The following is a 13180-nucleotide window of genomic DNA, read 5'->3' as shown; positions in this document are numbered from 1 at the left end:
ATCACAAACGAATCTTGGAATGGCTAAAAACCCCATTCATCAAACGCATGAATGTTGCAGGTGTGTTGGTCAGCTCAAAAGACATCACCAAAAACTCATAGTGCCCATGTCTTGTTGTAAAGGTTATCTTAGGCACATCCTCAAGCCTAATCTTCAATTGATAGTACCCAGACCTGAGATCAATTTTTGAAAAAAATGATGCACCTTGCAATTGATCAAAAAGGTCATCAATGTGCGGCAATGCGTACGTATTTTGAATGGTGACCCTATTTATTTACTAGTAATCTATGCACATTCTCATGCTATTATCCTTTTTCGTAACAAACAAGAACGGAGCAACCCACAGAGAAGTACTCAGACAGATAAATTCTACTGGATCCATGCGGTACGAAGGAATAGAAATTAGGTGCATGCTCGGCTCTAAGTCAATACCAAATTCTATGTCCCTATCGGAAGGCACAGCAGGCAAGTCTGTAGGAAATACATCTGGAAATTCACACACTATCGGCATAGACTCAATGGAGGGAGACTACACCTTAGCATTCCGAATATAGGCCAAATAAGCCAAAAAAACCCTATCCCAGCATCTTTCTAGCCTAGAGAAAGGATATGACATTAGCTGGCTTAGGCTTGTACATCCCTTCCCACTCTAACTTTTACCACCCCGGAATCTCTAAAGTCTCATTTTTAGCATTATAGTTAACCACAATATAATAGGGGGACAACCAAGTCATACCTAAGATCACATCGAAATCAGTCATGTCTAGAATCACTAAGTCGGCCTTAAGTCTAGAACCCCATAAACATGAAAGAACAAGCACGATACACATGAGTGACTATAACTAACACTCCAACAGGGGTAGAAACATATATGGAGGCATCAAGCCTATCACAAGTCACATCAAAACCCAAGGCATATCATACTGACATATATGAATAAGTAGAATCCAGATCAAATAAAATAGTAGCCATCCGATCACATACAAAAATAGTACCTGTGATCACTGCATCAAATCCCTCGGCCTCGGTCTTGTTCGAAAAGGCATAAAACCAAGCCCTGTCATCCTGTTGGGATACCTCTCTGCCCAACTACACCACTCCTCAACCTGCACTACCATTACCTCAGCCTCAACGGCCCCTCAGATTTCCTCTTCGCCCACCTTGTGGATGTCCTCTACCGTTTCTGCCTCTGCCCATGGGTACCACTGGCCTATCCTATTGCGATGCTGAATCTATCCTGCGAGGGTAGGGACACTCCCTCTTTATATGCCCCGGCTCTCCATAGTTGAAACAACCACACTCAAAAGATGGCCTATTCCTTGGAAAAGAAGCTCATTGGCCTTCTTAGGTCGGATGCTGCTTGGAGTACCTAAATTCTGCCCGTAGAAGTGGATAATGCTGACTGAATTGGCTGGGCTGCAATCGCCGGCCAGCTTGACCCTCTAGAATACAATCCCTGAAAGTTACCTATATTCTTGGTCCACTTATCCAAAGCCTTGGCCTGCCCATCTCATCTTTTTCCCTCTACTTTCTTCACAAAATCTGTGACCTCATTAAAATTCTTGCCTGATAAATTCATATGCACAGACAAAACCTACAACTCGAGGTTCCACCCCTTCATAAATAACTAAATTCTCTCCTCCTTTATGATTAACAATTGAGTAGCATACCTAGATAATACATAAAATTTGGCCTCTTAGGCAGTCACTGCCATGCTATCTTGTTCCAATGCCATGAGCTCGTCCTTCTTGCGATCCCTCAAGTTGGGGCAAAAATGGAAAGCGACACTCCACATAGGCCCTCCACCATTGCTTGACTTCACCTTGTAGCTGAAAGGTCATAAACTCAAACCCGTGCTGGTGAACTATCCCCAACCTGTGTAATCTCTCATAGAAATTAAGAATGAACTCATACATATCCTCACTTTCAGAATCGTGGAAGACTGGGGGATTAAGTTTCAGAAACTTTGTGAGCATTTCATGTTCAGTCCCAGTCATCACTAGTCCCATAAGTGGTTTGAAGATGGCATCAGTGCCTACCACTCCATCTACCTGAGGAGCTGCAACAGTATATGGGTGAGCAACCGGAGCTGGTATTGCGGGCATAGGGCAATGGCTCCATTACCATCCAACCAAATCAACAAGGCAATAATCTGTTGAGCTAATATCGGGTCCAGCAGGGGAAGACCGGCAGCCCTAACTTGGATGTCCTCCACCTATTCAGCTGTCTCATCTTCCTCCACCTCTATGTTCTCCTTTAACTCATCCTGGGGAACTGGAGGGGCCTCCTCTCTTGGTACTTCCTCAATCGGAGCCTCACCCCAGGACTGTTGCGTTCCATTCTCCTGCCCCTTCCTCGGCCGCGTCCTATCGCAATTGGCTCCTCTTCTGGTTCCATAGGAGCTACGGGCTGAAAATTGTTGTAGCGTGTGTTTACCATCTGCGGACAAGAGAGTAAAAGAGATTAGATACCAATTTGGATCATTATATACCAATTGGAATTAATTTATAACACAGGGGGAAAGAAGATAAAGAAATTTTTCCTAAAGTCTTATAGCTCCTCGAAGAAAAGTACAGACGTCTCTGTACCTTTCTGTAAGGCTCTACTAGATTTGTTTTGATAGAACGAGATCAACGAATTTACGGGCTGAAAATTGTTGTAGCGTGTGTTCACCATCTGCGGACAAGAGAGTAAAAGAGATTAGATACCAATTTGGATCATTATATACCAATTGGAATTAATTTATAACACAGGGGGAAAGAAGATAAAGAAATTTTTCCTAAAGTCTTATAGCTCCTCGAAGAAAAGTACAGACGTCTCTGTACCTTTCTGTAAGGCTCTACTAGATTTGTTTTGATAGAACGAGATCAACGAATTTAAAGCTCTAATACCAACTTTGTTACGACTCTGATTGTCGTGATTAACACCCACACTAACCCTCCGGTGGAAGAACCATTTATTTCATCCCAACTAAGAGTAATCGTAAGAGATAAACCAAATCAAAGTTGCGAAAGCAAGTTTAAATACTTAAAATAAGTCTGAGTTCCCATAAACTTAAAAAAATATAGTCAACAACCTATAAGATGCGGAAATTAACACCTAGGACCTGAAAGTCGATGTACCAAAACTCTAAGAAACAATAATTCTAAAGGAAGGAAATACAACCCCCAAAAATCATAAATTAAATTAGTGTCTGAAAGTGGACCAAGACATGGAAGAGCTCATGGTCATACAAAAGAATCTAGCTCACCCTTCGAACTCCGATAGATCAACAATCTTCTAAGTGAGGTCTCTCAACAACCGCCGGAAGATGCCCTGTACTTAACAAAAATAGAGCAAGTGCAGTATAGTGCACAAACACAACGGTGTACTGATAGGATCATGCGTCTAGCTAGCAAGTGAGATATGAAATAAGTAATTACAACACCGAAACACATATATACAGAATAGACTTAACCATCAACATACCATAATCAATATTCAAACTGATCACAGTTCAATAGTCCCAATTACCATGCAATTTCACATGAAGGTCCTCTTATGAGACCTATAAACACATACCTATGTGTCGAAACGTGACACTAGGTTCAAGGTTTGTGTCGGAATGTGACACCAAATTCAAATGTGTGTAGGAACGTGACACCTAATTCAAATGTGTGTTGGAAAGTAACACCCGATCCAAGCATACAAGTCAACCACAATCACAATGAAAAGTCCAACTACCTTATCCACCAAGAACAGTTTCATTACAAATCATGGCCAGTAAGTAGTCATTTCACATAGATCATTTCATTATTCCCTATTCATATACACATATGCATATATCAGAGTAATTTAATAGGTACATGAATCACATACGGGAAGACAAACCATCACCTACCTTAAAACCAAGTTATGACAATTCTAAAGTAGAGGGGCTTTTCCTTTCCGGTTTTATTCAGCTTGTTCTTGGTCTAAAAAGAATAAATACATACAAAGAATCAATACAAGGACCTAATTTGCATGAATTATAATATAATTCCCCTCTTAGGCTCAAATCATGATCCTAACCCCCACCTAGGGCTATTTTTCACCATTAGTTTTAGGCCAAAACTCTCCCCCAATGATCACCAACCATAATTGCTAGGTTCTAGAAATCAAAATACTAATTATGGCAGTGATTTACTTACCTTTGGCAAAACATATGGTGAAAATCAGCAAGAATTTTCCCTAGGTTGCTTTTGATCTCTTAAGAACGAAGTGGGATGACTAAAAACCATTTTGGGACTTTTTTCCGACTTTAAGTCACGTCTATTCTGCCACAGCGAGACCATCCCACTCTGGCGGCCCCGCTTTGGTTGGATAGGCAGAGACAGAGAGCTCGTATAGAGTCTCAAAGTCTCCCATTTTAAAACACACTCTTGTCCCAAGATGCCTTAAAATATACCCTTCACGCCAAGATCAATTCCAGGAGTTTTACTCACCCGAATGTGATTCTGTAAAGCCGAGCTGGCTCCATATCGTCTTGGCTATAAACTAAATGAATCAAATAATAGGTTCAATCCCTCATTTATTTACAGATCACCCTAGACCTTACCAAAATAAAAATTCGTCCAAATCTAAGGCTCAAAAATTTTCAAGTCACTATCCGAAGTTTTCTGGCTCGGATTCCTTCTCTATTGGCTTATCCATAACGACAGAAATATGTCATTACAATTTTAGCATGATTTAGTACTTTAAAATTATGATTATTTTCGTTATGACTTATTTATTTGCAATATTTATTTTATGTAATTTCATCATTATGTTTTATTGAATATTTTAATATTGTCACTCATATCATATTGTCTTATTTTCTTAAGAAACTCCTTACATAGTTATATTTTGATAGGACTAAAATAAATATTTGAATCAAAAGTTAATTATATGTTTGTATGAATACTTTACCTGAAAAAATTATGAAAAACCTCGTGGTTGAAAGACCCGAATTTATTAGTTTGATTTGATTTATAAATTTAAAAATTAGACATAAATAATTTGATTTGGTATTTGAAAAACTCAAACCAATCCGATTCATATACACTCCTACTCTCTTTCAACCCTACCCTCTTTTAACCCTGCCCACTTTTTTACTTGATCAGTCGCCCTTCTGCCCTTCTCCTTAATTGTTCCATTAATTTTATTATTATTTTTTCTATAGATGAGTTTCGTCTTAAACGAAATGAAGTCTTTAGTAGTAATATATATTGTTCCAGATGCAATATTTTCTAGAGATTATTTTTTTTTGCATGTTCACATTATTACCCCATCAAAAAAGATTAAAAAAACTTGAACTTAATAACATAAATGAAATTGAAACATTAAATTATGATTGACAAAAATTCTCACCAACTAACTTAATTTTCACATGTTCTTAATAACTTTTTTTTTTTGTTCTTAATAACTTTATTATCTAGTTTTATTGGTTTATGAATAGGTAATTTGAAGCTTGTCAAGATTGTTGATTTCTATGTTTGTTTGTGGCAGTTTTGAAGATTGCATTGTCATTGAAGTCCTCAGTTTAATTATTCTTCCATTGACCCAAATAAGAGTCCGGAGCCGAAAGGGTAACCTTTTTTTTTGCAAAAATTTCAAAAAAAGGCGATTGATTTCAAAACGAAACCAAAAGGGCAGAAATGCATCCTGCCATGCGACTTGCCCTTTGTCAGTTGAAGGACGTTAGTCAACTGTTAAAGATAAGTCGCATGGCAAAATGCGTCTTACAAGTCGCATAGCAGCCTGGGACTTACCTTTAATTCATGGGCCCTACGCCTCTTTCCACCCCCACCCCATACCATTCGCTACCCCCATCCCCGTTGTCCCCCGGCCACCCTCAACCCAAAACTTCTTTTAAAAATTAGATTTTACATTTTTTATAAATTTGTATAATTATGTTTTAGTTTATATAAAATTTGTTTCTTTTAAATGAATTAAATGGGTTTCGTTAAACATATCAAGGGCGTTTAAAGGTGTCATTAGTCTTGCATAAATTAAAATTAGTGATACTTATAATAAATTAATCCACCAAGTAATTAGTTTTTAAAAAGATTTTCTTTGTTCATGGATAGTTATATGTTCAATAATATTATATTATATTATATTATATTATATATATATATATATATATATATATATATATATATAAATATATATATATATATAATTAAAAGTGGAAAGATTTTAGGTTCAAAGTTGAATTATGAAAATACTCTTTACTATTTTTTAATTAAAATAATTTTACTAACTTTTAAAATTAAATCAAGAATGACAATTAAACTAGGCCAAATACATGGTTAGATGTTATAACTTATCATTTTCCACTTCTTGATGACTTCAATTGTTAAATTTTTTAGCTTCTGCCATTAAACACATTTATTCACAACCTTTCATGTACACAATTTCTTCCTTTATAAATTGAATAGAAAATGTTAGCCTACTGTACTTTGTGTTTCATCATCTTATAGTTTTTTTGTGATGTAAATTTTTATTTATTGTTCATTTTTTTCTTATTGATGGACATTAACAATCCATGAAGAACTACAAGGTCGCAGGTACCAACCATGTGTGGTACGGGTACACATAAACGGTAACAACCGCGTCAACACAGAGGATAAGAGTTTAGTCCTTTTTTTTTCATGTCCTAAATTTTTATTTGTACAATGTGTCATAATGATTAAAGAAATGAATTGATTTCTCCTAATTATAAGTCTAGATTTTATTTAATCATTTAGGACTAAATTTTCAATATTTGCCTACTTAATTACTACAAATCAATAAGGAGTGACTTCTACTAAAATGGTTTTAAGCACTATTTAAATTAACTTAGCATGTTTTAACAACTTATCTGTAATCATTAGTAACCATGCCAATGTAGCAACAACTTCTAAGTTTGTAACATCTTTAACTATAGAGCTTCTTTATTTTCCTAAAATGACATGTTTTTAACTAAAATTATTACTTAGAAACATGACAATTAAATGTGATTAGAGGTATTATTAAATAATTTGATTCAAGAAAATCATCGTGCTTCTTGAAACAACCCAAATGAGTAAAATAATTATTCGAAACTACATGAATATATTAAATTAGAACGTTGGGAAGATTTAATCTTCCCATAAGAATTTTATATTTAAAAAGTTGCAAGAGATTTTTATAAAATTCATTTTTCTCTATTCAAATTGTAAAGTAGACATACAAGATTACGCCCTTACAGTGTTAAACATAATGACTTAAAGTATCAAATGTCTATTTGAAATTTAAATTTTATTATATTTAGAATTTATAAGAGAAACTAAAAAAAAGTGGAAAAAGTTCCTTTGATTTTTTTTATTTATTTAAGCATTTGATATTCTTTTTTTTAAAAAAAACAACTCAAATTAGACTAATTTGAATTCACGTCTAGAAAGTCTAGCTATAAAAAAAAAGCACCCCTTGCTTGAAGGTTGCTACTCTTAAAATTTTAATCTTGAGCCCTAAAAGCTAAAACATAATTACACTATTTTATAAAAAATGTAAAACCTAATATATAAAAAATGTTTTGAGTTGGGGTTGGGCAACAGGGTGGGAGTAGGGAATGGTGTGGAGGTAGGAAGACGTGCAGGACCCACGACTTAAAGGTAAGTTGTATCCTACCATGCAACTTACCTTTAACAATTGACTAACCTCCATCAACTAACGAAGGGCAAGTCGCATGGCAAGATGCATTTTTACCCTTCTGGTTTCATATTGAAATCAATCGCCCTTTTGAAATTTTTGCAAAAAACAATTACCGTTTCAGCTCTAGACTCAGAAAACAGTCATCCAAAAAAGAATTTAAGGTTATGTCCCAGCACATGGAGTCAATTTTCAAACCTCCAACCCCACATAGAATCATAAAGATTTTGACAGTGTTTACAGCTCAAGCATGTAAATATGTAGTTTAGATTTTGCATCCTGAAGTAATTGTCCCAAGTCTCCATTCAAACGTCTAAGTTTGATACTTCCCTTATTTAGTGACTTTCTATGTCACCTATGCAAAGTTGAGTGACTTCTAAATTACAAGAAATAGTTAAGTGACTTCCGTGCAATATTAAATGATCCATCAGATTACAACTAAAATCCTTGAACTAACAGCTTCACAAAAAAGAAGTCATTCACCAAACCTAATTCAATGAAAGACTTGATCTCATCATAGATGAGAATAGAGAAGATTACTTAACCTAGCACAAAATTCCCAGCCATATCTCATCGAAGAAGATGAAGTTTAGGGAAAGGATGCACATAACTCAGCCTACTCTTCAGTGTCTTTACCATTGTCCTTAGGCAAATCCTCAGCATTCTCTTCATTGTTAACATCAGGCTTGACATCTTCGGCCTCTTTCGTTTCTTCTGAGGCATCCTGGAGCTGTAAGTAGTTCCACAAACCAAAATCAGAACTCCTTTGCAATTTTAAGTAAAATAACTGCAATCTCCGTCCAATTTTATATGGCACTCATTACATTTTAGGTCATCCCAGATTCTTGACGCCCTTTTACTAACAACTAGAATTTTCACAAATTTCAAGAATTCATATTCTAAACTTTGATCAAACATTTATTCTGTAGGCATAATACATAAACGTACCTTGGCTTCAGCGGACATCTATACCCTCCAATTCTGAGTGTTCACAAGAAGACACTTAAACTTACATAAAATTGAGCAAGCAAACATACAGTCCTACGGCTCAAACTGATTTGTATTATGCCACGTAACGTGTGTCTACTTGTTCAACATTATAAAAGTTTAAGCGCCTACTTGTGCACACTCAAAGTTGGAGGTCATAGATGTCAATTGAGGCCAAGTTAAAGGGGATTATGCCTTTTCTCTATGAAGTTAAAGTTTTCAACCATTACTTTAATATTTCTCTTTCACTTCTACAAGTATTACACATCAGTAAAATTAATATGTTAAAATCTATGGAATGGTCACTGACATATAAAATGGAAGGAAGAAGTATAATGTATTTATTAGGATGGAACTCAGTGGAAAACATAAGATCCATAATTCAAAGAATTAAAAAGCATAAGATAACTCACCCCTAAGTTTCTTAAGCTCGCAGTGACATCTTCCTGCTGTTGCTGAAGAGTTGTTTTTAACTCTTGAAATTCCTGGTTCAAAAATGATTAATTTATTAAATACTCAGATGAATCTCAAAAGATCATGAAAACATACTGACTAAAGCATTGCTCACAGATCTAAGTTGCTCCACTTCAACATTCAGTGATTTCTTGAGATCCGACAGTTCCTGGTAGAATGGAGAAAAAACAGAAACTTCTAAGTGGCTGAATAAGATTAAGAAGTACTAGGCTTCCAGGTATAAAAGCCGATTAGACTGAGAACAAATGGTATTTGAGAGGAGCCTTCTTCAATCTACCAAGCAGATTTTTGTGCCTTGACTCTCTTTTATTGGTCAGACACATCTCAAATGAAATCCCACAGAAAAATAATGTCCTCTCAACTCCAAGATTCCAATCAATTGAATTACTAGCAAAAGAAAAGGGTAAAGTTTTCGGTTTTATCATATGGAGATTTCACCAACTAGGAGTATCTTATATCTTTGTTCTTCGGTTATATTGACCTTTCTCATAGCCTGTGTTTCCTGCCTTTCACAAATTTCTTGTCTCACATGGATATGCCTAAATGCAACTGCAGATCAAATCATCTCACATTTCCATGAAAAAGCTATCAGATGTTTCAGCACTATAAGAATACACAAATTTTGAATGCAGACTGAAATTCATCAGGTTTTTCTACAATTACCTTTTCTACCATAATTTGGTTACAATGTCAAATGAAAGACTCTCACTGACAGCTCCATCCTTCCACTGCATTTACTAAACTAGCAACTTTTCTAAATCCAGGAAGATAGATGTAAAGCTTCACATACACTATTGGACCAAATTTACATGTTAAAAATGGGGTCGTGAATCCATGGTCTCTGTAAAACTAGGTATTTTATGTATATATTTTCTAAGATTGGTATAATATTATCTTTTGGCACATATGCAACAAGAAGGCTAAATCGTGCACTAGGCTAAATGTTGAGTTATTTATCAAGAGGACAAAGAGATCAATTATGCATTTTTTCTCTTTTTTGTTTTAGTGGTGCACCAATATTCTACAAATCCTAAATTCACATCTGCATACACTAGAGAAAACCAAGCAACAAACTAATTATCACTGCCAACCAACTCCAAAGTCAGATTTGTCAAAACTATTAAATATGAATCATAATTCATATGTACATAGTAAAGTTGATTTACTTCACACCAAGTCTGTTAAATTCATTAACAGCTAATGGAGACGAAAGAAGGATGTACTTACATCACGATAGACCTTTACTTGGCCATCTAACTTATATCTCCAGCTTTGAAGATCCTGGACATCAAAGAAGCCAAATAGTAAAATACCATAAACAGCAACAAAATAGACATATAGATTCTCCATATGCTATTAACATGAGCTTACTGTTTTCAAGCTCTGAATCCTATTCAGCAGCTCTTGCCTTGATTCAGTCAATTCCTATCAGTAAAAATAACAGAAATCCTCAGTTTTTTTACCAAATTTAGCATAAATCAATAGCCAAATCCCAACTTTTACATTAAAGGAGCTGGAAATATGTACCGCGATTTTGGAGCTAGCCGGTATCACATTCTCTTTCTTCTATCAAATAGAACAAGAAAAAAAAAACAATTAGGTAAATACCCAGTTCAGATTTCAAACAAACAAAGCAACCCCATGAAAAAAGACACCATTTTTATGATAATTCAACAAAAAAATTCTCAAGCAAAAAACAACCCATTTTTGCATATCAAACCATAAAGGTAAAGCAAACAGCAAATCAGAAAATACCCAGTCAGAATTTCAAACTAAATAAATAAATCCCTACACACACAGAAAATTGAGAAAAGAAGAAAAACCCATTTCACATATGAAACTAGAGAGAGTTGAAGAACGTACTGCAGAGAGAGGGGAAGCAGAAGAAGCAGGAACAGCTAGAGTAGAATCTGAGTTTGCCATCAAGAAACAGAGAATGAAGATTAGTTTCCCTAGGGTATGGTATTGACTATTGTTTAAATAGCCTAGAACCAGAGAGAAGTAAAAAAGAAAAGAAATTCGAAATTAGGAGATTGAGGAGGAGCTGATTGTGGATGTGTTTGGGCGGGCGATTTAGTGGATTCACAAAATTTGAATTTGGGAGAGGTGAGGTCTCTCTAGTGTTACTTTACGTTGACATTGATAAAAAAAAACTGAGTTGAGGTTATGCTATTTTGCAAATTACAATTACAAACTTTTGTCGGCAGGCACCTCTCTTTTAATAGTCGCCAATGGCTTCTTTTAATTCATAAGTTTATATTTTGGTAAACAAAAAATATCATTTTAAATTTGACAAGAAAATATTCATGCTCAATGCAAAAAAAATTATATTTTTTTTGTTTTCCACCCAGTATTCGGAGCCTGTAGAGCTCCAATTAAATTCGGATCTCCGGATCACACAATACAGGGCTCATTTGGAGGTGGGTGCTCCCAATAGGATTTTGTCCATTTCCAGGGCTCGAACTCGAGACCTCTAGTTAAGGGTGAAGCAGTCTTCCACTGCACCACAATTCATGTTGGTAAAAAAAAAAGTAACTAGTTATTACTATTACTGATTAATAAATCTTTATATTATGTGTTTTTGAAAGTTTGTGATCGCAAACTTTTTTTATATAAAGAAATAAAGATACGTGAATTATTAATGTGACACTTTAGGATATTTCAATATGTTGTTTATAAACTATGATTTACTCAATTGGTAAGATTGTGTAACTGAGAAAGTTTTGATAGTTTTCACAACTTGTGAATTTTTCATGTTTATGAAATAAATACAACTTAAGAAATTCAAATTACATATACAAATAAAATTTTGTTATAAATTTATTGAATTAGTGGATTGTTCATTTACTTAATACATGAACTTCTTACATTTATGTATACATATTCCCTAGGTTCTATAAATCATTTTGGATAAGAATGTATCTATCAATTATGGCATTCAACATGTTGACTTTTGAAGTGATTTCTCAACCTATAAATAGGATTGTCATTCACCATTGAAATACACTTGAAGACATTAATAAGATAATCTTTAGATTCCACTCTCCATATATTTGGTCTATATTTCTTGTTCTATATTGCTCATATTTTATAAAACGTTATCAGTACGAACATACTCTAAAAGTTGGAGTAATTCACAAAAGAGTTGTAGCTGAAATACCTGTGACGGAACAAGTTCAGTTTTTTTCTTGTTATTCACTTGTTTGTAATTTTGTAAGTGGTTTCTCAAGGGAAAGAGAGTGGCTTGCAAATTATTATGTTAAAGACTAGTTGCGTTAGAATCAAAATCCAGATGACACAATCATGACTACTAAGATTATTACTTGAGGCATTAGGAGTTACAAATTTATATTTTCAGAAGTTTCTCCTATACTAATAATTTATTTTAGTGTAGATGTGCCACATAAAGAGGTAGAACATATTGGTTTGTTTTACTATAACAACTTATACATTAATTTATGATTATACTAACAATTCTTCGATTCAGAAAAATAATTAAAGAATAAAGAGGTAAATTTTCATGTTGATTTTCTCAGTGAAGTATGAGGAACTTATCTACATTTATAAACACTAAAGGTGACAAAACTCTCAAAGCCTTATTATGACTAAATTTGCTTCTAAAATTATTATTGACAGTGGTAATATATATATAAAGGCTTGAGCTTGAGTCCTATTATATTTTGGCCTACTATGCCATTGGCTAAAAAGTAAGATGCTGGATTCAAATTCCCTTTCACCAAGGGGTAAGGACATATATTTGAATTTCGATGTAGGCTCGAGTCTCATAAAATTATTGTTTGTGCCAAGCCTCATGAATGCTCTATCATTCTTGTAATGCCCCTATATCTGAGAAATTACTTTTCTATGTGAAATGCCCATTTTGCCCCATTCCTTAGCATTTTCAAACTTTGTTTGTGATGTGGAGATGGTTAACATGGTTTTCGATACGATCGGGTGTGATTTTAGCAATTTGAGGCATTGAGTGAGAGTTTTATTGAGATAGTTGACTTTGGTCAATATATTGAGATTCGAGTGTCAGATAGAAATT

The 13180-nt window shown here is 34.7% G+C and overlaps 1 protein-coding gene across 2 annotated transcripts; it reads right to left on the bottom strand.

Moving 5' to 3' along the window:
- Positions 1-8052: 8052 nt before the first annotated feature.
- On the bottom strand, positions 8053-11338 carry LOC129887289 (uncharacterized). 2 transcript variants are annotated; one of them, XM_055962331.1, is made up of 7 exons: positions 10996-11338; positions 10636-10698; positions 10504-10557; positions 10360-10413; positions 9227-9280; positions 9072-9143; positions 8053-8401 (listed from the first exon to the last, which is right to left on the bottom strand). In XM_055962331.1, exons 1-7 carry the CDS (start codon positions 11053-11055, stop codon positions 8288-8290), a joined length of 471 nt encoding a protein of 156 aa, XP_055818306.1. In that variant the 5' UTR covers positions 11056-11338; the 3' UTR covers positions 8053-8287. The 2 variants fall into 2 exon arrangements, with proteins under 2 accessions (XP_055818306.1, XP_055818307.1); XM_055962332.1 differs by having other exon boundaries at positions 10660-10698; positions 10996-11337.
- Positions 11339-13180: the final 1842 nt, after the last annotated feature.

The sequence above is a fragment of the Solanum dulcamara genome, chromosome 4 (genome assembly GCF_947179165.1).
Source record: "Solanum dulcamara chromosome 4, daSolDulc1.2, whole genome shotgun sequence".
Classification (NCBI taxonomy): Eukaryota; Viridiplantae; Streptophyta; class Magnoliopsida; order Solanales; family Solanaceae; genus Solanum; species Solanum dulcamara.
Note: the sequence above shows the minus strand (reverse complement) of the source record. Positions and strands in the feature narration are given on the sequence as shown.

Bases quoted from the DNA above. Each gene is read 5' to 3' on its own strand.
- LOC129887289 (XM_055962331.1), bottom strand. From the start codon at position 11,055: ATGGCAAACTCAGATTCTACTCTAGCTGTTCCTGCTTCTTCTGCTTCC. The intron at 10,699-10,995 runs GTACGTTCTTCA...TCTATTTGATAG, and splicing joins CTGCTTCCCCTCTCTCTGCA to AAGAAAGAGAATGTGATACC. The intron at 8,402-9,071 runs GTGAGTTATCTT...AACTACTTACAG, and splicing joins CGAGCTTAAGAAACTTAGGG to CTCCAGGATGCCTCAGAAGA.